Source organism: Saccostrea cucullata, unplaced genomic scaffold (assembly GCF_032062105.1).
Source record: "Saccostrea cucullata isolate Sc308-1 unplaced genomic scaffold, CSIRO_AGI_Scuc_v1 ctg46, whole genome shotgun sequence".
NCBI lineage: Eukaryota > Metazoa > Mollusca > Bivalvia > Ostreida > Ostreidae > Saccostrea > Saccostrea cuccullata.
The window spans coordinates 586517-613037 of NW_026935190.1; the positions used below are offsets into that span (position 1 = coordinate 586517).

At 33.7% G+C, this 26521-nt stretch overlaps 2 protein-coding genes across 3 annotated transcripts; both read left to right on the forward strand.

The window, feature by feature from the left end:
- Positions 1–2496: 2496 nt before the first annotated feature.
- Positions 2497–4480, forward strand: LOC134242191 (condensin-2 complex subunit D3-like). Its single transcript, XM_062724260.1, has 7 exons — positions 2497–2716; positions 3031–3116; positions 3310–3385; positions 3500–3576; positions 3713–3820; positions 4046–4132; positions 4394–4480. Exons 1-7 carry the CDS (start codon positions 2674–2676, stop codon positions 4478–4480), a joined length of 564 nt encoding a protein of 187 aa, XP_062580244.1. The 5' UTR covers positions 2497–2673.
- A 478-nt stretch (positions 4481–4958) lies between these two features.
- LOC134242175 (condensin-2 complex subunit D3-L-like) lies at positions 4959–24425 on the forward strand. Of its 2 annotated transcripts, XM_062724246.1 has the most exons (40): positions 4959–5022; positions 5122–5237; positions 5404–5512; positions 5896–5982; positions 6227–6296; positions 6693–6780; positions 7012–7184; positions 8412–8555; positions 8807–8940; positions 9108–9223; positions 9315–9428; positions 9534–9608; positions 9701–9803; positions 10016–10115; positions 10199–10288; positions 10616–10692; positions 10801–10915; positions 11104–11271; positions 11443–11522; positions 11760–11874; positions 11955–12084; positions 12201–12309; positions 12415–12499; positions 12778–12882; positions 13947–14016; positions 14237–14321; positions 16118–16207; positions 16319–16429; positions 16548–16607; positions 16729–16813; positions 16954–17075; positions 17463–17602; positions 17954–18031; positions 18211–18388; positions 19153–19246; positions 22312–22422; positions 22546–22621; positions 22732–22768; positions 24078–24205; positions 24251–24425. In XM_062724246.1, the coding sequence occupies exons 2-40, from the start codon at positions 5152–5154 to the stop codon at positions 24306–24308; spliced, it is 3996 nt and encodes a 1331-aa protein (XP_062580230.1). In that variant the 5' UTR covers positions 4959–5022; positions 5122–5151; the 3' UTR covers positions 24309–24425. The 2 variants fall into 2 exon arrangements, with proteins under 2 accessions (XP_062580230.1, XP_062580228.1); XM_062724244.1 differs by having other exon boundaries at positions 24078–24425.
- Positions 24426–26521: the final 2096 nt, after the last annotated feature.

The following is a 26521-nucleotide window of genomic DNA, read 5'->3' on the forward strand; positions in this document are numbered from 1 at the left end:
AGGCTTCTGACAGATAAGTTGATGTTACAGGGATTTCGTAAATTCTATGCTCATTATAATGACTATTCCAGGATATTTTAACATAACTGGTTCGTAATTTGGCTGACTAGTTTCATACCAATTGTTAGGCCTGTGTTTTATGCTTATTTTGACGACGGGATGTTCTGTCTTCATGATGAATACATCGCCCGAATCCCAATGTGGGACGTGGAGACCTACATCTACATCTACATTATAGAGCGTTCCATCAAACATGATGATTATACGCTGGCCCTGCGCAAACGGACCTCTAAAATTAAATCAAAAAGTAGGAGAGAAAAAAAAAATTACAAATAAAAATTAAAAACTAAATGCCGAAATTGAAGTGTATATTTAAATTAAACAAGTGCTTTAGAAAACAATTTACATTGTGCAAAGTTTAAAAAAGTGTATATCTATATATATTTACAATGTACTCTAGCTGATTTGTTCTGAATATAAGAGTTATGGAACATAGGTTTGCTGAATTTTGATCAATGGGCAGAAAATGCAACTTTATAATGTCCTAGTGGGTAAAAAAAAAATTACCACCACTGATGTGTGTGGATAGTTATAAAAATTCATTGCAAAGAATCCCTGTGTGGAGACATATATCACAAAATTTATAATAGTCAGGTACATATGTACTGACCATTTGATTCTGAGGGGGGGGGGGGGGGGTGAAGAGAACTGGATTATTTATTTTCATGCCTGTCAAGGACAGATTATTTATTTTCAAGATTATCAAGGCTTTGATTATAGCTACTAATTTGTGTGTAATTTTATACAACATTATCAATCTACATCATTTATATACCACTGTGCATATTAATGTTGGCCAATTTAGATGGTGTAACATGTTTGTAAAAGCAGGACAATTGTATTATTGGTTATTATGTAGCAAAGTATGACATTATTGATATTGGTCATATCATACTTTGAATAAACTGAGGCCCCGTGTCGCGGGTTTTTGTGTATTTTAAAAGTAAAACCAGGCACAATTATGTAAGAACCCTAGATTCCAAAGTATGACATAATTAATACTAGTCATAATACTTTGAATGTAGCTCAACATCGGGTTTTTGTGTATTTTAAGAGTAAAACTAGGCACAAAAATATTGGTATTGTACTAAAGTATGGCAATATTAATATAATTCATATCATACTTTGAAATTTGAAAATTTATCTAAAAGGACAACTTTTTTCCCTACCATTCGGAAGTGACAAGGATAATGGCGCGGCGAAATTGAACTTCACTTGTGTAAATTTTTCAATAAATATCTTATTCTGTCAACTTGAAAACAATTACTTAAATTAAACGTCCTAACGTCCTTGATTTGTTAGTGTTGTTATTAATAAATAACACATAGACAAATAAAACATTTTTGTCAGCATTTTCCTTACATCAACATGAATGTTCGCAAGTATTACGGTAATATTAATCAAATATATTCCAAACCCGATCAGTGATCCACGAATGAAAGTGCTATCTGTCATCGATCCCGATTAAGTGTGAACTTACATAGCGATTGATATCAGGATCGAAATATAGGTTTATGTACTGCTTCCGTCTTTATTCGATGAACTTTTCAATAGTTTTTTTTTTTTTTTAGTTTTATTATTATTTAAAGACTTCTTTACATAAAAAAAAATAACTTGTCCAATCGGACAAGTGCCCGGCAATATTCACTTGTCCGTAATTTTTTTTCATGGTCACAGGGACAAGCGTTAATAGCCCTGCTTTGACTGCTTATATTTAAAGTGATCACATCTACTGAGTGCACATTGTCATGTTGAAAATGCAACTTTATAATGTCCTAGTGGGTAAAAAAAAACTACCTCCTCCTTCATGTTCTGTATGTGTTATACTGTAATAAAAATTCATTGCAATCATTTGCCTTTTAAGAAATCATAAGTCAAGGTCAGATTATTTATTTTCTATATTTACCACGTGGTAAATATATTTATTTTCAACATTTTCAAGGACAGATTACGTATATCACAAAATTTTTGACTCGTCAGGTACATATGTAATTCCTAATCATGCAAAAATCTGTATCAAGCGTACTGAAATTGTTTATCTAACTGCATACTGTATTTAAAATTTTAATTTGTACAATGCACATTAACTTGCATTATTATAAACTTAAATTCAACATTAAACATAAAATCTAATGCCTATTTTATACAAATGGTTACTGATTCGATTATTGGCTGATGATCAGTTGGTTTGAGTCAACCAATGCTGCCGATTAATTGATTCTGATTTTCAACCGATTTGACAACACAATTCTTAGGGGAAAGCATTACATACAAAAAATAATACCCAAAGCAAGTGAGAAATAAGGGGCATTGCAAATCAAAAGTTTTTATAATGAATAGATCTAAAGTTCTCTTTGCAAATTTTCTTAAGCAGAGAGCTACAGTTCTGCAGCTAGTATATTTCATGTTACCTAAGAAACTATTTTCATCAGTAAACTGTAATGGGAATGAACTAGGTGAAGTTTGCACTTGTTTTCTCTTTGTTTTACAGAGTGGGTGAAATCCTGCTGGGACAATGACTTTGCAGAATTTCCTGAATTAGAACCTCTAGTGGAGTCTGACATCTTGGAGAATGAGTATCATGTACAAAACCTGTATCCCCTTTTATCTGTCATGGATGACTGGATTGATAATAAAGAGGGCCAAGAAGGGGAAGGTAAATGCTAGTTTACAGCATGTTTTAATGTTTTTCTTTAGACTTGAAATACGGTAGATGCGTAGTTATAGCAGCACAAACAGAAGTTAATGTAACGATTCAAATTTGATTGTCCATGGTACTGTATTAAAAGTGTGTTTTGGGCACTTTGCTGTATACATGTATTCAGTAAATTGTGACATACGTATTTTTATACATGTAAGTACAAAGATTCAAAAATAGCTAAAGAGAATCATTTTGGAACATTAAAAGTGTTGATATATTTAACCTACCCTATAGATAAACAATAGATACTAATGATATTTTACTTGAAGGTTTCTGGATGGTATTGGTAGAGAATGACTTTTCTCACAAAAACTTGATAGCGCTCCTGGCATATTTAGTGGAAAATGGAAGCAAGGTAAAGAATGTAACTTTTAACATTATGTTTAAGTTCTTGCTAATCTGAATTTATACAGGTTGTAATACTTTTATGTTAATTGCAGTTTGTTATATGCAAGGTTGGGTGTTGAAATTTTAAAGATCATCCTAAAGATTAAATATTGATACATTTAATGAAAATGCATAAATTGGTATTATTTTTCAATTTGTAGAAAGGATCAAGTGTTCAACAAAAAGAGGCTGCTTTACTGTCTTCATGCAATTATTTCAAGCTGCTGACCATTCCAGGTTTGAAATTTTAAAAATAAGATCGTTTCACCATTTAATCACCTTACATGATAAACTATTTTTCATTTTTAGAGAGTCCCACTCTAATTTGCATCTGATTTTCTGTCTTTGTAGGAAGTACAGCATTCAAAATCTTCCACCCAGTTTTGTTTGAGAAATGTGTGGATAATTTAAAACAATTGAAGACACAAGGTACATTTCTGATTTCACTCATCAACAATTCTTTTTTTTTTCAAAATTATTCAAATACTGTAATTTTAATCCTGTCAATTGCCAGAATGTGTGTCCAATGTCCAGAATATAAGGTATTTATATCTTTAACAAACTGGGACAGGGAAAAGAAAGAAAAGTGTATCGCCTGCTTGCAGTCAGAAGAGAAAGAAAAACAAAGCCAACAAAACACAGAGGTCGAGAGACTCTACTGGCAGTATAGAGGTACCTATACCATGTACAATGTTCAAATAATTACAGAGCATAGATGTTCCAGTTATACGTAATTGATTATATAGTGCATACACAATAATGTCCATTTAAAAAAACAAAACTAGGGAAAAAAAATTATAGCAAAAACTTTGTTTATGGTTTATACATGCTAAGTACACCTGTGTGTTCCTTTAACAATAAGCAATATAGAGAGAATGTTTTCATTTTTAAAAACAGGAATTCCAAGATGACAGTAATATCGAAGAAGACATGTCTCCTCAAGAAATTAATAAACTTAACAAACTGTATCTGTCAGTCCTACAGGTAATTCAACCTTATGAGTAAATGTACCCGCATGGTGTAGGTATTAAAGGTACTAGTATTTTCTCTTTGTAAATTTAACTGATGCTTTCCTTGCTGGTAATCTATATTCTTTGTCTTCTTTAGAAGTCTCATGTTCATTGAATCTTTTTTTGCATGCTTAGCACTCGTTGGATATGATTTCAAAATTTCAGTTATCTAAATTCTTACAAACAGGTACCTCTAGTTGTTATGAATTATTCTTTGCTGTCTTTGTTTTGCCAGGATTTGGTCAGTCTGTTGATGGTTACCTCCCTCAGACAGTCGGAATCCTCCACCTACCACACGGTACAGGTGCTACATAGAAGATAATGTAAACCAGGCAGGGGCCAGAACTCTCCAGTTAAAGATGGAAATTTTTGGAGTTTTACCAGTGTGTGTGTTATCAAATCTCCAGGGAATAAGGCACAAGAATTAAAGATCTCTCTTTTTATACTGCAAATTAATTGTGTGTTCATCACATAATTATTTGAATATTGTAACATTTTGTACTTGTGTCAAACTATCGGATTGATAAAGAAATGACATTATGAATTAGTCTTTATTTATTTTTCAACTAATCAAAACAATATTTGTAGTGAGAAAATACATCTGAAAAACATACCAACTGCAGGACTGGCTTATAAGGTAACTACAACATATATGTACATGTAGTGTGGTGTCAAAACTACAGTTATTCTTTTGGACTTGTAAGAATTTTGAAACTTTAATTTTGAAAGCAGATTAACTAGGTATTCTATATTATAACATCTATTGTATTTAAAGCTACATTTAATGGTCTTAATTCACATTTTTAGGGCTTACAACTGCTTAGTCAGCCTCTACATGGTCATGTGAATACAGTTATCAATGCAGTAAGTGAAGGGTACCCTTTATTTGTCTGAGGATTCTTTATAATCTTTTGTTAATTATTATATTTGCAGAAAAATGAATTCTCATTCATTGATTTTTAGATTTGTAAGTGTCTTCTCCCTAACCTGTTGATGCTGATGGGAGACAACAGAGTGGCAGCCCAGACTATCCCTCGACCTGTCCAGATGGCAAGAGATCAAGCCATAAACTTCATCATGTCAGTGTCTCTTTCTTATCCAATAGTTGTAAATCCGATCATTTTGTTCATGTGTTTTTCAATTAAACCAAATTCTTTTTTGTGTTGAAAAGTTGCCAATTTAAATTGAGACTTTGGAAAACTTAGAAGAATGATAATAATATGACCTGATTTACCTGTCCTGTAGATATCTGATGAAGTCGGAGGCCCGCTCCCTGTCCAGTATAAGAACACTTCTACAACACCTGTGTACTAAAGTTACCGATAGAGCAGAGTACCGCACAAAGGTGGCTCAGGTAAGTAATTGTTTATACAGATATTTGTGAACAAAAATATTACACAAGTAATGCATGGTCTGTAAATATAAATGATTAAAATGGAGTATTTTGTGTGTAAACATACATGAACTATATATGAAAAAAATCATAATGCAATAATTTAGAAGTAAAAAAGGTCTACAAAGTGAAGTGTACTCATTACTGCTAAGTGCTTTCAATTGAAAATGGTCAGAGGAAGCTGCAGTGATGACTTAAATTATTAAATCAAATTGCACCATAATAAAAATGCATGAATTTTATTTTATACAGTTTTAAAAGCTGTTTTTGAAAATCATTTGCACAGAAAGATATTATTACTGTTCAATAACTACAGGTTTACATGTATCTACATGTATTTGCAGGCAGTGGTTAGTATCCTTCAAGAGATGCCCAGTGACCAGTATGGTAAAATGGTAGAATGGTTTTACCGGCTTTCTAAGCATGCAAAGGTATGCATAAATTAATTATTTGAATGTATTTGTTAATAAAAGTGTACTTGAATTTTCAGATTTGTAGACTTGAATTTTTGAATCCATATGCCTATACAATTTGAATTAGCTTGGATAAGATAATACCCTTTTCAAAATTTTACTTAAAAATTGAAATTACTTTATTTTTTGTGTTTTGGTCAATACTTTTATTGAAGGAAATTTTGGATAATAAATGAATCAATCTACTGTAAAATTTTTGCAGATGAATAACAGAGCATTCACCCTGGAGGTTGTTTCTTTGTTACTTAACTTACCAGAAAGGGAAGTTGATGGTAAATACTTGAATACATGTACATGTTTATTTCTTTTTAAAGTTTTCCTTGAATTAAGCCTGTATACTTATACATTTGGTGTATGGATTTATTAATAGAAAAATCCTTTATGAATTGATTTTGCAAATATTTTAATATATTGCAGCAATTTTCTGTTTCAGTCAAAATATATAGATATATTTCTTACCTGGTGATCATGAAAATTTCATTCTTGCATGTACTTGTCATTTAACTGCAATTGTATTGAGGATTGTATACATTAATAAACAATTTCATAAAACTATTTTTCTTATAAATACCAAATAATGTCTTATTATTAAGGAAATGTGAAAAATTAGTGATCTCTAGTACAGTATATTCTAGATTTCTTTTCATTAAATTCTCTTGATCTATCAGGTAATATTCCACCTGAGACAGCCTCCTATATGAAGCACACTTCCCTGCTTGGAATTTTATTGGACAGGTGCTCAGACGCTGCCCCAACGTAGGTTACACAATAAATTGATGCGTTTTGTGACAAACTCACTTGCATATTTTTTGCTAACATGTTTTAGTAGAGGTGTATTACATGTTAGGCATTACATGTATTTGATTTTTTTAACATTTTAAAACACCATTTTTATGTACATGTAAATAGATTTTACAGTCATCTGTAGAGATAAATCATAATTTCTCAAACAAATAAATGTTGAACAGATAATTTTACACCTTGTAGTGTCAGAGCACGAGCCATTACAGCCTTCTCCCAGTGTTTTACCACTGCAGACATGGGGATAAAGAACACGCTGAAGGAGATTGTGACCCCCGTGATGGGCCCCAGACCAGCTCATGCCCCACATCTGATCCCCACCCCAGACATGGGCAACAGGGCACAGTCCATGGTTGAAAGTAGGTATTGGTTACAGAAAGGAGTTTAAACAGATTGGATGTTAGACTCACTGCAGATATTTTGCTAATGGTAGTCTTGTATATATACATGTAGATAAAATTTACAATGTAAACAACATTATTCATATACATGTATAAGTTACAAGTACATGAATAGAGATCTTTTTGAAATGTACATTTGAGAGCAAGAACTGGTACACACCCACTATTTTTCTACATTAAAAATAGAAAAGAGCATATATTTATTAACAATGAACATTGCATAAAATATTTTTATACCCCGCCTTGAATATGGCTGGGGCATATAGTTTTTGTCATGTCCGTCTTCCGTCTAGCTGTCCTTCCGTCACACTTTGCGTTTAGCTCTGTTCAAAGCTAAGTTTCAAAGAAACTATCCAAGATATTTTCATCAAACTTCATATGCTGAACCAACTTGCATGGATGATGCAATCTAGGGATGGACACGACCAGACTTGCTTCGGATGCTGGATCTGACCTACATTTTTATTCCCTAGTAACTATAAGCCCTACCTGAACCAAACTTGCATGGATGATGCATCTAGTGATAGACACTACCAGACTTGCTTCGGATGCTGGATCTGACCTATATTTTCATTTACTAGTAACTATAAGTCCTACCTGAACCAAACTTGCATGGATGATGCATCTAGGGATGGACACTACCAGACTTGCTTCGGATGCTGGATCTGACCTATATTGTCATTCCCAAGTAACTATAAGCCCTGCCTGAACCAAACTTGCATGGATGATGCATCTAGGGATGGACACTACCAGACTTGCGTCGGATGCTGGATCTTACCTATATTTTCATTCCCAAGTAACTATAAGCCCTACCTGAACCAAACTTGCATGGATGATGCATCTAGGGATGGACACTACCAGACTTGCTTCGGATGCTGGATCTGACCTATATTTTCCAAACAAGCAATTCAGCTGCATCACTATTCAAGATAGTCTGATCTAATTTTATACACATAGAAATTTTCATGTTGCTTTACTAATATATCCTCGGCGGAGCATTCATGTCCTATGGACATATTTCTAGTTTTAATCAGCTTTTATGGACATTTACTTCATATAAAATTAATAAACTGTATAATGATGTACTTTATGTGCACTCTACACATAGATCCAATAAACAATCCACATGATTATTTGTAAGAAAAGTATTGTCTGAGAGAAATATATAACATGTATCTGTTTTAGTGACTGTGAATGAAGCCAGCACAGATAAAACATCAGAAAATGCACAGCCTATGGAGGGTAATGATGAAACCCCGGTCAATCCTGCCCCACGGGTTATTCCAAAGACCCCCTTCCATCAAGTGGTCCTAACACCCTTTAATCCCAGTAAGTATAGTCATATGTAATGAATCTGCAATTAAAGTTCTGAAATATCTAAAGCATAAATATAATCTGTAATGAAACTGAAATGATTTAATACATTTTTTTTTAAAAAAGATGAAGCTAAATGTATTATTAATCTGTAGAAATGAATGTAATTTCCACTGTTTTGAACACATATAAATATTTAAGCATCTTCATGATCTTTGTGCCCTTAATTGAAAAAAAAAATAAAACAATAATTTTATGTTTTGCAGACCTACCTGATGAGCAGGGAGTCCTGTCGATGTTGAGACGTCGAGCTCGAGATGAGAAGGTTAACGTGAGGAAGGCTGCCCTACAAGCCCTGGAGTGTGTCATCAAGTTTGAGGCACCAGATTACAGAAGACAGGTTAGCAGAATTTCTCGCATTATAGATGTTTAATTGATTTTATTTAAGAAACTTGTTAAATGAAGAAAAGTTAATAGGCATTGATAATTTATTGAATTGATATATAAATATGCACTGGGTATATACGTGCACATCAAATGTGTTTCGAATGTACATGTATATTGTAGGACCTGGATGTGTTGGTGGAGAGATGTCGTGACCCAGCCCTGTCTGTCCGTAAACAGGCCATGCAGAGTCTAACTGACCTTCTGTTCTCCATGCCTACAGAGAAACCTCTACAAAAGTTAGTCACAATATATAACATTTTGTTTGATTTCTAATCTTGATTTGATACAGGATTGGCCCTCAGTGTAATGTGTATGAATATTTTTTAGGTGTTGGCTGGATGGAGTTCTTCCCCTTGTCATTGATCGAGAGACAACACTACAAGAGAAATGTATGGAGACACTGGAGGAAATCATCCTTAACAACATTGTCCCTTTCAATAGGTGGGTAATGTTAGTAAAGAAATGGTATAATTATGAGTAAAAATCGATTTATTTAAAATATGAGCAGTTTTATTAAGTAAATTTGAGCAACTTTTTGCTTCTCAGATCAAAGGATGAGGGTCATGAGCTTGTTTGGAACATTTTACAAATTATGACTCAGTTTGAAAGCTGTGATTTAAGGTACAGTAAAAAAAAATTTGATTGATATTCCTTGTGATTGTTCATGTACATGTGTATATATTTCGAACATAATACTGCATGTAATTTTACAGGCGATACCTACAGAAGGCTTGCAGACACTGGGCCCGTGTTGGGAAGATCAAATCAAACCTCATTACTTCTTTAGAGTCCCATGTTGAGACTAAGAATAATGAGGTCTGTGTAAATATGAATATTATTCAAATATTTCTAAAACTGTTCCAACTTGGATTTTGCAAAATGCCAGCTTTGGTATCAGTACTAAAGGCAAATAAATTGAATACAAGATTAACAAGTTGAGGTGTTATTGAAAATTTTTGTTCTGCAAAGTTTATAGTGGACTTTAGATGTACAATATATCCTACTGATTTTTCTATGCCATGTTTCAGGCCGCCTGGATGTTGCTAGCTGAACTGGCTCCAGCTGTGCAAAAATTCAGCCATGGATTCATTGTGAAATACTGGGAAAAGCATGCTGGCAGTACAAATGGTAAAAATCAGTGTTATTTTAATCTTATAGATGTTTGTTCTGCTCAGTGACTTGAAATTTTGAAAATTCCTTTGGTATTTCAGAAACGGAGTACTACACACTACAGAGGGTGTTAACAGTGATGGGTTGCTGTGCCAGACATATCCCTGCAGATCAAAGAGACCTATTAATTGGTAAATTATTCATTTATTATACAACTCTCTATTGTGATTTAGAGTAGGAATTATTGTTAAGATAACACCAAAATAAATTATTCCATAACAGAAATAGTTTGTTTGTTGTTTTTTGGGAGTGGGTGTGTATTTTTTCCACTTTCTTTCTGCACAATAATAAAGAAGTATTGTAATTGTAGAACCTTCAATAATCACTTGAGTGTTCCCATACATTTTTATCTTCATGAGGAAAAGTCAATGGACAGTTCATGTTTCCTAATTCATGTATAAGCCATGGACATATTGAAATAAAAAAAAAAAATTTTCTTCCAAAATTCTGTTTTGCAGAGAACCTGAAAGACAAACTGAAGAAGTTTGATTCTCCTCCAGAACTGATATCCACAACCATTAACACTCTGTCCAAGGTAACAAAGTCCACATGATTTTTCTTTAGCTAAAGTCTACAGACTCCCCTTTTATTAATTTAGCTTGTTACTTCTAGTTTAGTTAGTTTGACTGATTTTGTTTTAAAGTTATGTGAAGCTAAGGCTGAAGCTCTAGGATTGGCCAGTGAAAGAGAGGCTTGGTGCACTGACCTCTTGACCTCATCGGACAAGTACCTGTCCAAAGTCATCCTTCAACAAGATGGTATTTTGACAAATTATATTCCTACTGAGGAAAATGTTTTCTTTCTTTTTTTTATCACCAATTTTTTGATCAGCATGTCAAAGAGCATGGATAATATATCGTAGCAACATTTTCAATGAACTTGAATTTTCATGGCCAATAAATACATGTAACTTGATTTGTAAGACATTTTCTCTGTTTGCTTGTAGGTGGAGTGATAAATGAAGATCTGGTTATACGTCATCTTTTCACTCTGGGAGAAATTGCCCAGCTGTGCCCTGCCAGGACCCCTAAACGGATTTACCTGATTGTACAGAGTATGGTGGCAGCCCCCTGTATCACAGTGGCCCCCTCTCAGACTGTCCTACCCTCCCAAGGTACCATTGTGACTTTTACATTTGTACTCATATGAATATTGTGAATTTTATTAATTGATTAATATTTAAAAATGCTTGTTAATACAGTAATTAATTGTGTGTTTCTGGCAACATAAATCACACATTACACTGTAAAATACTTGATTTTATACCTTTACATTTTCTTTGTAGCACCACACGAAAATGTCAGTGGATCATCTCACAATAGCTCTCATGGAAACCATAGCGGGGAATCCACTCAAAGTGCTGGGGTAAAACAGAATGCATAGATACATACATGTATACATCTGTTTTTTTTTTTAAATAATTGTATCATCTTTGATCTTTGTTCACCCTTCATCTTCATTAACTTCTTAGATTTTAAATACCCTTTTACATCAGAGAAACCACTAGAGATGGATATTTTTTTTGAGGAACGTAAAGATGGTACTCTAAAACTACATGTATTATGAATATGACAAGTACATAAACTGTGTTTGCTTTATTAGGCTCATATTTCTGGATCTTCCCAACAAACTCAGTTTACACAGTTCACTCAGTTGACACAATTCAGGGGATCAAAAATGTCTAATAGGATCAGAGCCTTTGCCTTCATTGCACTTGGTAAGTCTTTATTGGAAATGAATGATGATTCTTTATTCATAATTGAACATTCTCAAAATGTACCACATTTACATTTACAGGCAAGTTGTGTCTACAGAATGCAGAGCTAGCTAAGAAGTGTGTTGCAGCCCTGGCCCGAGAGCTAGAGATTTCCCCAGATCCTACCATCAGAAATAACATTGTCATTATTCTCTGTGACCTCTGTGTCAGGTTTGATTTCATTTTGGTATTTCACGTGTGCAATGATTTAGTTTTGTTTTCACTAGACAGTAGTTTGGATCACTTTGATATAGCTAACTTGACAGTTGGTATGTTACATGTTATAGGTACACTACTACAGTGGAGCAGTATATGCCCTCCATTGCCGCTTGTTTGAAGGATGAGGCGCCCCTTGTCCGTAAACAAACCCTCATCCTGATCACTAGACTTCTGCAGGTATGCCTATTTCATCATTTATGTTTAACTGATTAACAAAAGAAAGAAACAGGGATAACTATTTTGTAAGAAAATATGACATGAAGTTTCTCTGTGTACATACAGGAGGACTTCTTAAAATGGAAAGGAGCTCTGTTCTTCCGATTTATAACAACTCTCCTGGATGAGAAGAAGGAAATCGCAGAATTTGGTAAATATGTGTTTTTTAAAGAATACAATATTACTTACTCATTTACAATTTACACATGTATAGCAAATTCATGGATGGAACAATTTATTTTTGATTCCCAGCAAAACTTTTTTAAAAATTTGGAAAATTTTACTGCTGTTATGACTTTGATATGATGAACTTACAAATATAGTATTTGATTTGGCAAATAAAGTAAATCTATTGCAAATTTGCTATAAATGCTTTAACTTTATGTGTATCATACTTATTCTTACATATACGTATTAACTTTTCCTCAGCTGAATATTGCCTCATTCATGTCCTGTTACAAAGAAAACCAGCCATGTTTTCTAACCATTTCATGGAGTGTATATTCCACTTCAATGCTTATGAGGGCCACTCAGGTAATTTTTATGTCTTGCATCTAAACATTCTGATTTACAAGAATCTATACTATATATACTGTAAATATGTATGTGTGAAAGTGTATGTTTCATAGAATATGACTTTTGGATTTCTGATCTCGAAAGCTTTCAATTTCTTTTATGCCCCCCTTCGAAGGGAGGGCATATTGCTTTGCTGCTGTCTGTCGGTCCGTCTGTCGGTCCACTTAGTTTCCGTTCATTTTCTTCGCAACCGTTGCACATACTGAAATGAAATTTGGTGTACAGATACATCACATGAATATCTAGTTCAAGTTCTGCTTTGGGTACAATCGCACCATTTTTGACAGAGTTATGCCCCTTGGACTTAGAAAAATTTCAATTATTAGCAGTTTCCGCTCATTTTCTTTGCAACCATTGCCCATACTGAAATCAAATTTGGTATACAGATATATCACATTATTATCTAGATCAAGATCTGTTTTGGGTACGATCGCACCATTTTTGACAGAGTTATGCCCCTTGGACTTAGAAAAATTTCAATTATTTGCAGTTTCCGCTCATTTTCTTTGCAACCGTTGCACATACTGAAATCAAATTTTGGTATACAGATATATCACATTAATATCTAGGTCAAATTCTGTTTTTGGTACAATCGCACCATTTTTGACAGAGTTATGCCCCTTGGAGTTTGAAAAAATTCCAATTATTTGCAGTTTCTGTTCATTTTCTTTGCACCCGTTGCACATACTGAGATGAAATTTAATTTACAGATATATCACATTAATATCTAGGTCAAGTTCTGTTTTGGGTATGGTCACATCCTTTTTTCAGAGTTATGCCCCTTGGACTTATGAAAAATCCTATTTGGGTGGAGTGGGGCATAAGTGTTTTACAAACATCTCTTGTTTTCTTTGGTCCATTAAACTTAAATTTTTTTTTGAGTGATTTGTATTTGATACATAAATATGTATATTAACATAAATGCCAGTTTCCTTGTTTCTGTGCAATTTGTTCTTATACATTTTATCACATGTAATTCATTTATATGGTCAGTGACACTTACTAGAATCTGTATTTTTCAGCCTACAATAAATTTGCACAGAATGAAAGAGAAAAGAAAATGTTTTCATTACATGGAGCAGCTAAAGAGAAGTATAATCATTTTTATATGCATGTACCTTGTATTCAAATGTAGGAAGTATACTATCTGAACTAAGATTGACCTTGTTAAGAAACATGAGGCAATATAAGAATATGCTTGTGAATTTATTTACCACTTTGAAGTTGAAGTCAATTGTAAATACATGTAAATTCCTAAGCAAACAATCAGTTTATTTTCACATCAGTACATTTGTGCCCTTCTTTTATTTAGAGACAGATTGAAGCTCTACTGCTTTATGCTGGAGCACATGACAGATGAACAAAGATTTCACATGACTGCAAAGATTTGTACTGAGGTAATGATTACCATCGCAACAGAAAATAACACACTAGTGCATGAAAATAATTTTCGTTTTAAGACCTAAAGCCTTAATTTTTTATGTTAGCTCACCTGAGCCGAAGGCTCAAGTGAGCTTTTCTGATCACATTTTGTCCGGCGTCCGTCTGTCTGTAAACTTTCACATTTTCGACTTCTTCTCAAGAACCGCTTGGCACACAAACCAAACTTGTCACAAAGTATTCTTGGGTGAAGGGGATCAAGTTTGTTCAAATGAAGGGCCATGCCCTCATTCAAGGGGAGATAATTTAGAAGGGTGAAAATTTGGTGGCAAGTTTTAAAAAGCTTCTCCTCAAGAACCACAGTGCCAGGAAAGATTAAACTTATGGGGAAACATCCTCAGGTAGTGTAGATTCAAATTTGTTCAAATCATGACCCCCGGGGGTAGGGCAGGGCCAAAATGGCCGACCTAAGTTTTACATAGAAATATATAGGAAAATTCTTTAAAAATCTTCTTCTCAAGAACAACAAAGCCATAATTGATCACATTTATATGGAAGCATCCTCAGGTAGTGTAGATTCAAGTTTGTTCAAATCATGACCCCCAGGGGTAGGGTGGGGCCAAAATGCCCGACCAAAGTTTTACATAAAAATATATAGGAAATTTCTTTAAAAATCTTCTCCTCAAGAACAACAAAGCCATAATTGATCATATTTATATGGAAGCATCCTCCGGTAGTGTAGATTCAAGTTTGTTCAAATCATGACCCCCGGTGGTAGGGCGGGGCCAAAATGGCCGACCAAAGTTTTACATAGAAATATATAGGAAAATTCTTTAAAAATCTTCTTCTCAAGAATAGCTAGGCCATAATTGATCATATTTATATGGAAGCATCCTCAGGTTGTGTAGATTCAAGTTTGTTCAAATCATGACCCCCAGGGGTAGGGTGGGCCCAAAATGCCCGACCAAAGTTTTACATAAAAATAGATAGGAAATTTCTTTAAAAATCTTCTCCTCAAGAACAACAAAGCCATAATTGATCATATTTATATGGAAGCATCCTCAGGTAGTGTAGATTCAAGTTTGTTCAAATCATGACCCCCGGGGGTAGGGCGGGGCCAAAATGGCCGACCTAAGTTTTACATAGAAATATATAGGAAAATTCTTTAAAAATCTTCTTCTCAAGAATAGCAAGGCCATAATTGATCATATTTATATGGAAGCATCCTCAGGTAGTGTAGATTCAAGTTTGTTCAAATCATGACCCCCAGGGGTAGGGTGGGGCCAAAATGGCCAACCAAAGTTTTAGATAGAAATATATAGGAAATTTCTTTAAAAATTTTCTCCTCTAGAACAACAAAGCCATAATTGATCAAATTTGTATGAAAGCATCCTCAGGTAGTGTAGATTCAAGTTTGTTCAAATCATGACCCCCAGGGGTAGGGCGGGGCCACAAAATGGCCGACCAAAGTTTAACATAGAAATATATAGGAAAATTCTTTAAAAATCTTCTCCTCAAGAATAGCAAAGCCATAATTGATCATATTTATATGGAAGCATCCTCAGGTAGTGTAGATTCAAGTTTGTTCAAATTATGACCCCCAGGGATAGGGAGGGGCCAAAACGGCCGACCAAAGTTTTACATAGAAATGTATTGGAAAATTCTTTAAAAATCTTCTCAAGAATAGCAAAGCCAGGATTGGTCATGGGACTACTTTTGGATTTAAGCTTTTCAAGTATAAACCAATTCTGCTTTTTCCTAGCCACAGTGCTCAGGTGAGCGATGTGGCCCATGGGCCTCTTGTACATTTCAGATCTTAGGAGGAATAGTGGACAATATAATACCACTGGACAATGCAAGTTCAGCTCTTCTCAAAGATGCTCTTGCTATTCTAAGTTGTAAGGTAGGAAGGCTTTCTGACATGAGTTTGTAATTACATGTAGTACCCGGTATTTATCCCCATTGCATATTTATGAAATAACCTTTATGATGTTTATGCTTACTTTTGCTTCAGGAAATCAAGCTGTCCTCTCTGAAGGCTAAGCCACAGGAGGATGCTGGTGGAGACGAACAAGAAATGGCAGCCATTGTCATAGCAACAGCCAAGAAAACACTTATTTCACAAGTAATCAGACTATAATGCCTGTAGTTATCAGCAATTTTACAAGAATATTGTTTACATGTATTTACAGTATTGGTACCACATGTAAAAGATGAGTTGTCTAATTATAATTGTTTTACAGGTGGTGAAAAAGAACGTTATAGAAAATATTGTGCCCATTGTTGTATCACTGAAGCACATGGTAAGAGTGAAAATTATTTCTAAAGCATCTCTGAGTTTGTCTGAAATTGACACCAAGTCCATGATCATGAAAATACAGGAGTGTAAATGAAAAGTTACAAAGTTTAATAACATTCTTACAGCTTGAAAAGCACAGGTCACCAGTTCTGAAGGACTTGATGTGTTATCTTAGAGAACTCATGCAGGACTACAAGACAGAAGTTAAAGGTTAAATATTACGTCTCCCCATACTAATGTTTTTCTTCATTCACAAACAATTTAAAAATTCCTGTTGATGTATTTGTTCCTTTCTGCAACAGAAGCCATTGTAGCTTTTACAGTTGTTCTTGATTTTCTTTTATAAACAGATATCTTGTCAGCTGATAGACAGCTAGCAAAGGAGATTGAGTTTGATCTCCGGAAGTTTGAGGAAGAACAAGAGGAAATGAGGAGACAGCAGGATCAACAGAACACTGTACAGAGTCTTCAGGTATCGAAGCAGTCCATATCCTTTTGAAGGCAGTAGTGCAATAAACTAAATTTTGCACAAACTGGCTTCATATAGCCAAGATGTTTTCTTTTCCACAGCTTATTAAAATGACTTGGTTCTTCTAAAAACAAAATCAGATTTCTGATAATTTTTTTTGTGCCCGTGTGCGTGTTTGAAAAATTTATGTAAAAAAAAGTTTTTGAAAGCAAATTGAAGGTGAATGCATTATTGATGTCTGAATTAATGAGTTTCTACAATAATATTTCTTAGCAATAAATACAGAATTCATGATATGCAGAGCAATATACTAGTACATCATTTATCTATTGAGCTAATAATCTCTGATAAACAGATATAAGATGATTCATAGTTTTGTGTGATTACCAGGGAACACCCGGGTCTAGCCCCAGACCAGTTGTGATGGGACCATCGCCTAGGTCCCCCCAGATCACCCCCCTATCACGACCCCCAGCACATACCAGATCACTGGCCAACAGTCCTGTGGGTCAAAGACAAGGCTCTACGGGGTAAAAATTCTATTTTGAGGCCAATTCAATTATTTAACTGCCTGAGGAGTATAATAATCACTGAGACAGAATTTTTAATATTAAACCCTTGGTAAATTTTGTTTTTGGAGCGCTGTTAGGTTATTGGATTAACTAATACTTATGAAACAGCAGTTTTAATATATGAATCAAAGATTTAATGATTTAAAATTAAAAAAAAAACTTTGCCTTCTTACTTGATTGTTTAAAGCTGATATGAATATTAAAAGCTGTTTTGATTTGGAATTTTTTGATACATTATACTGATGTAGAAAAGTTATTTTGAAGAATTTATTCTCTTTAAGCTTCAGCTACAGTGTATTTACATTTCAGGCCAAGTTCCCCAGTTTCTGTTCAGTTGAACAAGACTGCACCTTTGCCAATGAGTGTTGGATCCAAGGACTTTACTAGGTGACTGAAATTTACATGTTTTTAATAAAGTGCAAAGTGCAGAAAAGACTGGCCATGGTTTACCACACAACAATAAAAAGTACCCTTTGTTAATACAATTGTGTAAAATCATTTACAGAGAAACATATGAAAGAAGTTGAATGCATTATTAATTGTATTTATCACTTCTACCATTACAGAGATCAGTCCTTGTCCACCCTTGCTATACTGAACTCTGCCAGAAAGGCTTTCTTAAAAGCCAAGGAAAATAGCCCAGTCAGAGCTAGTAAGACAAACCGGAGGAAATCCAGTCTGGCTACTACAGAGGAGAAATCAACAGAGAGGGAGGAGGAGGAGACCCCACCCCTCACTGTCAGGGTAACTCCACTTACATTTATATAAATTCTTTCAAGGGTTTTTGTAGCTTGTACAAAACCAAGGCCTACAAAACATTCAATTCCCTGTTTGTTTATACATTTTCTTTTGTTGTCCCTGAGCGCTGTGACTTCTTAGCTGAGAGTTTTGAGATGTCCTTGCTAAGGCTTTGTGAACTTGGAATTTGTAAACATGGATTTTAACAACAATTTGGAAAAAGTTTGAATATTTATTTAATCTGTGTCAGGACTGTTTATTTACTTACTCATCTATCTATGAGGAGTATTTCCTTATAACACTCCTTGTGAAGGGAAGGAAAGTTTCTCATTTTGTTGCAATTTTTATTTTCACTAAGGAAAATGTCACTCAAGATGTTTTTCACTTTGAAAATTTCACATTTTATTTTTGGGGGATAAATTACATTATTTCAATTTTCATTTTATACTGATATGTAACAAATGAAGGACTGGTGTAAATTAAATACTCTTACACTGTAGTAGGAAAAGTTGTCTCTCTTTATATTTGTCTCTTCTCTGCTACTACTTTTTATAAGAGTTTCAAAAGACGGTACATGTATATTGTTTTATTCATTTGTGCATCAATCTTTATCACTTTCGTATCATAAGAATTTTTAATTTTTTTTTAAGATCTTCAAACCACTAAAAAAAACAAACAAAATGTGTGTCAGACCAAGTAATTGTGTTAAAATTTTGGATTATTAAAATGGCTTTGTTTGATTTAAAATCTTTTATTTTATCTTTGTTCAGTTCTCAGCAGATTTGCCCTCGGGGTCCTCAGACAGTGTTTCTACTCCACCCCGTGCCACTAGATCCACCAACAGAGCCATCAGCACCCCTACTGGTAAAATCGTAGATGATTACTTCAAATATTAGACTAATTTATGCTTCTTATAATAGTAATATCTTCATTTACATTGGAATGTTCCTTTTGGAAATCATGACACCTTGATCTATTTAAATATTTGTTACAGGAGCTGAAAGTAAGTCAGATTATACACATATGAGGGTTGATCCAAAAGTTCGTGGAATTTCTTTCTAAAATTTTATCGTGATTTGATAAAAGCAAACAACATGCATATTCATAATATAGAGTCATAATGCAACAATACTGGAAAATTTCACCACGTTACATTTACCAATAAGGTCACACGAGCTTTCTGAAAATGGATAGTTGTGAAACCCGGGGGAGACTTCGACGTAACGTCAAATAAGATATGTCACGTCACGTTATAGAAGCATCTCACCCTAATGTACAATTCGAACACATAATTCTACAAAATGCTGCCTCTTCTATATTTTTTTTCTCATGAAAAGCTTGGGTATCCTCTCGCACCAACTTATATTCATTTTTCACTCATTTTTCTAAACACTCCCCATCTTTCCATATGATGTTCCGATTTCATTAGCAATGTCAAGAACAGTACGTCAGCCGACAAAGTCAGTGAACGCTTTTAATTTGTTTAGGGTGATAAACACTTAAAACAGAGCCTCAAAAAGGCGACCACACCTTTAATCAACGTCCATGGAAGTTCTATTTGTCTTAATTTTTTTTACAGCACTGGAAAACCAGTAACTAAATGCATTTTCCCCCAGTCTATGTTGATAATATAGGCATGTAACATAGAGTGATCCCAGGATTTTCACAAAACTGATGACTTGACCGAAATCTGACATTGTATAACAACCTAAAGATGAACAATAAATTATCAACTAATAAACATAATATCCAGTAAAATCAGTAAAACTCACATACAAAGGTTTATAAAAGATCAAGCAATCGTAATAATGACATAATTTTCGTTTTCTATACCACAAAGGGCGGTTTTATTCTCATTTCAAGTATTATGAATTAAAATGATAATAAACATGTTGATGTCTCCCCCGCATTTCCAAACATTCATTTCTATGGCAACTGCCATAGAGTTACTATCACAAATATTTAAAATATTTTTTATTTAAAATATTCAACTAGTGTCTGTATTCTCATTTGTAATTTTCAACTAATTTCACTTATAAATAAATAAAATATAAAGAAATTCCACGAACTTTTGGATCAACCCTCGTACAGTCAGACCTCGTTATCTCAAACCCAGTAACGTAATATCTGACCATTCAAGGGGTTCAAGGTTTAAAAACATATACAATGTATACAATGGTAAATGTTGTCTGGGCTGTTAAATCACTTTGACCTACATGTACGAGGGTTGATCCAAAAGTAATGTCCAACTTCGATAAAATTTATACTAGTCAACGTAAATCAACATAATTATACATGATTAAAACTATATTTATTACAAATCAGTCCTGATAAATTAAAATAAAAATGATTTATACTTTTCAAAATATCGAATTATATGCAAAGTGCAATTATGGTAGTCGCCGCACCTAAATAACGTCATATGTTAGTATAACGGATACGCACCGTCATACACTCAAACAACTTCCCCTTCGTTTTATTGAAAAAAAATTGAGATTCACTAACAAATTCACATATTTCACTTTTTTCAGGAATATTCTTGGCACACATTGTACACTCATTCTAGATAAAATTTAGTCCTGTGTCAGAATTATTTGAACAGAACCATAAGACAAACTTAAAGTTTCTCATATCGCTCTAAACGTGACACGTCTATCTTTTTTGATGACGTCCGACACTATTGAACTTTATCGACCGACCTTCTTTTTCCGGTCTTACTGTCCTCTGCTGATCCTTCAATGACCCATAATACATAAAAAATTGTGAAACAATTTATAAACAAGTTTTTTTATTTACATTCCTTCCTCTGTATGTCTGATAAAAACATCAAAACTGTCTCTTCTAGCAATTTCCCCATTTCGAAGCGAAAACCCATTAGTTCTCTTCAGTGTATTTTTCCCCATTTCGACATTTCCCTTGTTCAATAAGTCAGATTAAAACAACAATATTTATTATCAAAAAGCAATGACATCATTTTATTTTCAACTAAAGATTATAAAATGTTGTAAAATTTTGTCTTTTGAAATATTTGGCAATTAGACGCCTTTTTAGGATGCTTTTAATGTATTTATCTTTTTTCATTCTTACAATAAACGTGACGTTTAGTAGTGACGCTGCGACACCCATTGTGTTTAATGTTTTAAACGTCTATAAAATTAATTCAATAAAACATTATTAAATGAAATTTTCAATTTTGATTAGATTTATGTTTATGTATGTTTTGGTACATTATATTTGATAATATGTCACCAAATATTAAAGATATGGACAACAGTGACATTACTTTTGGATCAACCCTCGTATCATTGGTATTTGAGATAACAAAGTTCAACTATACATGTTTTAGCTGCACTTATATCACCTTGAGAGAAAGGGTGCTTCCTAAATATAGATACTTCCTGTACAGCTTCAGTGTTTTTCAGTTTAATATTTCTCTGTATTAAAATATCTTGGTTAAGTTCAAAAGGAAAAAAAATGTTCAAAGGATTAAGTTGTATTTTTGAAACATATGTATGAACTTCCTACAGTGTTGCTGCCTACAAATTCTATATTCATTGCAGTCTCATTTCAGATTAGTGTATTTCTTCAAAACTCACAGAAATCCGACTGATTTCTGACTTTTACTACCTTGAGAGTGAAACATTTGAATTTAAAGATTTATTTACACCATGTGGTTTTCTGTTGGTAGATATCTGTTCTTGTTCTTGGCAGATATCTTGTAATAGCACTTCTGGTGGAAAAGATTGTAACTATGTTTAATTTAGAACTACTGTTTAGTGTCACGTTTTATAAGTGTCCTTTGTGTACAATTGAGAATTTATGTATATTAATTTTATGAACATATGAATTTCAGGTAAAAATTAAATACCTAGTATTTATTTCTTGGAGGAGACTTTGGATTTTATTTTTATGTACTTTTTCTATTTCAGGTGTGCTGGACAATATAACTTTCCACATTGACCAAAATGTGACCCTTATTCCCCCCTCTCCCATCCCCTCCTCTATACCTATCAGGGTATACCCAGCTGATGCTAATTCAGGTACAGTATAATTAGAAACAATCCTGTATGACATTCATGTACATATAAGTAATATGTTTAAGGTTAGGTATATATTCTTCAATGTACTATTATTATAAATTCTACATCTAACTTTTATTGCAGCTCCTCCTACTTGCATAAAAAGGAAGGGGGATAACCAAAATAAAGACTTCATCTATATGTTTTCTCCTGACAAGCCGTAAGTTCATATACATGTACTTCTATATAAAGTCATTATAAAATAGTTTTATGTGATTGTTTTCATAGCTGTTCATATTATTTCATTCTCCGAGTATTGTTATTTTTCAGACTGCCGAAACCAAAAAAGTGGAATGTGACTTCACCGGTAAGAAATTGATTTTACTTTCATAGGAATAAAGAGTGAGTGCACTTATGGGCCCCTGTAAAATGTGAAAAAATAAACAATCAAATTAAGCACAGTTTTTCATCTCAAATCATTAATTGATATCTAAACCTTACGATTCAACAAATTCTACCGCTGAAATCCACGAATATACAAAGAACAAAACCATAGAATGTGGCAGGGGTCAGCCGACATTTGTGATTTTCTATAGTAAATCGAAAACGGTCATTCAATTCAAGGCTTTTGTTTACTATGAGCCTAACTTTGTACAAACTTGTGCGAATGACAAAAGACACATAATACATCTATAAAACTTGTGTGAAAGTAGGAAATTTGTACACAATTAGGCTGGTACATTGTACTTAAAATACTGAAAATGTACAATGTTTTTACGAGAGTCACGTGAGTTCTATCCAGGTAAACATTCCTCAAAGGTGCTCACCGTAAAACATCGGCAGGTTTTGTATCATTTAGTCAAATTTGTGCCGCTTAGAAATATTCGTATGAACACGGGTAGGTATTATTCATAAAAGTGTCAGAAATAATAACATTCATGCAAGACAATGAAACAGGTATTGAAAGCCACCTAAACACTCCTTTTTAATTTTAAATTCAATGAAACTATTATTGTATTTTTTAATGCAAGAGTAGCAATTTCTTAGTTTTTCATTATGGCTACAGGATCACACAACTTCATTCAATTTTTTAATTAACAGATTTGGAACAAAACGTTACATTCCGCAAACACCCCCGACTATGATCCACCATCAGATTGTTCAAGTGTCAATTTAAATACCTATTCCCCTTGATTTACATAAACGAAAGTCAAAGAAGTTTCGGTACGACTTTTCCGGATTTAGGGTATCCATAGGCATTTAAAAATATTCAATTGTTTCAAATCCGTGCTAATTTAGGTGATGCTTAATGTGCTTTTTAATTAGAAATATCCATTAGTATCTAACTATTACCAAAAAAGAACGGTTTGGTTATATATCCTATAGTAAAGTGGCACATAAAAAGGGCCCATTAAGCATGCTTAAGTGCACTTGTCCTTTATGTTTTCAATCGCATTTAATTTTAAATATTTGATATAAAGTTAAACACACTTAAATGATAAATGGATGCTTTTAGTGAGGTGATTTTCATTCTCCGTGGCTTTTAAACATATATTAAAGGTAACATATATTAAGAATTATGTTTTAAATTAAGCAAAGTTGCCTCGCCTTGACACTTTGTTATAAAATTGTTTTACTGTGCTCACTTGTACTTATTTTTTTCCCCCTGAAACTAGGCTCCGGTGCCAAGGAAAAGTCTTGCAACACAGCAGGAGGATGATCTAGTTTCTCTACCAGAGTCAGACACCTCTAAAGAATCAACCGTCGTCAACAAGAAATCGAACCAGACAGCAAGTAAAGAGAAGTCCGGCACCTTAAAAGAGTCATCCATTGCAGCAAGCAAAGAGAGGAGCAGCAAGTCTGGAGGAGGAAGGAGGAGATCAACTAGACGAGGGAGAAAAAAGTAACAGCTGACTGGAATAAAGGTGTAAACAGACTTCTTACTATTAATCATGTGTATAACTGCTTCTGAATCAAATCATGCTATATTAATTTGACTGGCTCAAATAAAAAAAATTCAACAATAGTCACGTATCTGTGTATGTATTTTACTGGATTTTTATAGGGAAAATCTGGTTATTGAATTGGTTAGATAAGTTTATGGATGGCTGCCAATATTGGAACATCATATGGACAAACTTCAAGATTCATTTATCAGCCATTACATCCTGCAGTGTGTATGACAAAAAGAAGTTTTTTTCTGTTCATAAATACATGTATGTATTAAAGAGGTGTCTAGTACTTGGATTTTGATTATTATATGCACATCATCAGTTTCCTTTAAAAATCTTCTTCTCAAGAATAGCAAAGCAATGATTGGAGATATTAATATGAAAGCATTCTTAGGTAGTGTTAAGGCCATAATAAATAAATTGCTAGATTCTCATCCGAATTTTTTCAAAAATTGAGGCGGGCGGCTTTTATTTTATATTTTTTATTTTTTCAATTTTGCAGATTTTTTATTGACCTGGTCAATCGGTGTAATTTTATCTATAATACCCGAATAAAAGTCATAGTAAAGGTTCAATCATCTCTTACTTCACATCATCACCAATCTTTTTCAACCAATGACCCTTGTTTAAAATATGTACGCAGCAATTATAGCAATTACCATCTTTTCAGCTGTCAAAATCATGACTTTCGCAGGATTTAAAACGAATGGTAGATGAATACCGATCCCGATCAGAATTTAGACGAAGAAAAACAGATATTAAAAAAAATCGAGGCGGGGGTAAAAAATCGGGGCGGGCGGGGATGAGAATCTAAGAATATTTTTATTATGGCCTTATTCAAGTTTCTTTATATCATGCCCCCCAAGGACAGGATGAGGCCATAATGGGCAGTAAAAGTTGAATATCGAAATGTGTATGAGCTTGCAAAATAAACAGATTTAAGGTATTCTTGTTTCATTTTAGTTTTACTGATATCTTTTGGCCATTCTTTGAAAACAAATGGCAATCCCTTGCCAGCTTGCTATGCTTTGTACAAATTTCATTTCAATTCATCAAAGCATAGCAAGCTGGCAAGGGATTGCGATAGTAATGCGTCCGTCATCCGTCCGTCTGTCTGTTGTAAACAATTTTTCAAAAGCTACTCCTCCTACAGTTTTGGTCTGATTTCAATATAACTTGGCACACAAGTAGACTACACTAAGATACATAAATCGGTTTTTGATTTCGATGAACGGTGTTGCCGTGGTTACTAAAAATAGAAATTTCTTTGAAATTCTTTCAAAATGCTACTCCTCCTACAGTTTTGGTCCAATTTCAATATTACTTGGCACACAAGTAGACTACACTAAAAATACATAATTCTATGCACATTTCGATGAACGGTGTTGCCTTGGTTACTAAAAATAGAAATTTCTTTGAAATTCTTTCAAAATGCTACTCCTCCTATGGCCTCATATAACTTGGCACACAAGTAGACTACACTAAGATAAATAATTCTGTGGGCATATACGGTGTTTGTCTAAAAATAGAAATGAAATTCCAAAATGCTACTTCCTACAGTTTTGGTCCAATTTCATTATAACTTGTAAGATACATAGTTCTGTGCACTTTGCATTTAGCTCTGTTCTAAAAAAGCTGTAAATTTCAAAGAAACTAACCAAGATATTTTCATCAAACTTCATATGCTGAAATAGATTTTTTGATGAGAGCTAATGCACACTGCATCAACATTTTTTGACCTTGACCTTTCCTTTGACCTTGACCTCACTTTACTGAAATTAGTGTTTATCTCAGTTTTAAACATACCATTCAAGAAGTTGTTATCAAACTTCACATGTTGATACATACTAATAAGAGCTATTCAACTGTATCAACAATTTTGACCTTGACTTTCCTTTGACCTTGACTTAACTTTTCTTTAATTAGTGTTTCGCTCAGTTTTGAATATACCATTCAAGATATTTTTATCAGACTTCATATGTTGATACATATTGATGAGAGATATGCAACTGCATCAACATTTTTTGACCTTGACCTTTCCTTTGACCTTGACCTCACTTTTCTGAAATCAGTGTCAATTTTTATGTGCTGATACATACTGATGTAAGTAATTCAACTGTATGAACATTTTGACCTTGACTTTTCATTTGACCTTGACCTCATTTTTA

Excerpts from the sequence above, each read along its gene's own strand:
- LOC134242191 (XM_062724260.1), top strand. The coding sequence starts at position 2,674 with ATGGATGACTGGATTGATAATAAAGAGGGCCAAGAAGGGGAAG. Across the intron at positions 3,386-3,499 it reads CAAGCTGCTGACCATTCCAG|GAAGTACAGCATTCAAAATC; the intron begins GTTTGAAATTTT and ends CTGTCTTTGTAG. Across the intron at positions 4,133-4,393 it reads TGTATCTGTCAGTCCTACAG|GATTTGGTCAGTCTGTTGAT; the intron begins GTAATTCAACCT and ends TTGTTTTGCCAG.
- LOC134242175 (XM_062724244.1), top strand. The coding sequence starts at position 5,152 with ATGCTGATGGGAGACAACAGAGTGGCAGCCCAGACTATCCCTCGACCT. Across the intron at positions 6,297-6,692 it reads ACCAGAAAGGGAAGTTGATG|GTAATATTCCACCTGAGACA; the intron begins GTAAATACTTGA and ends TTGATCTATCAG. Across the intron at positions 18,032-18,210 it reads GGATCCAAGGACTTTACTAG|AGATCAGTCCTTGTCCACCC; the intron begins GTGACTGAAATT and ends CTACCATTACAG.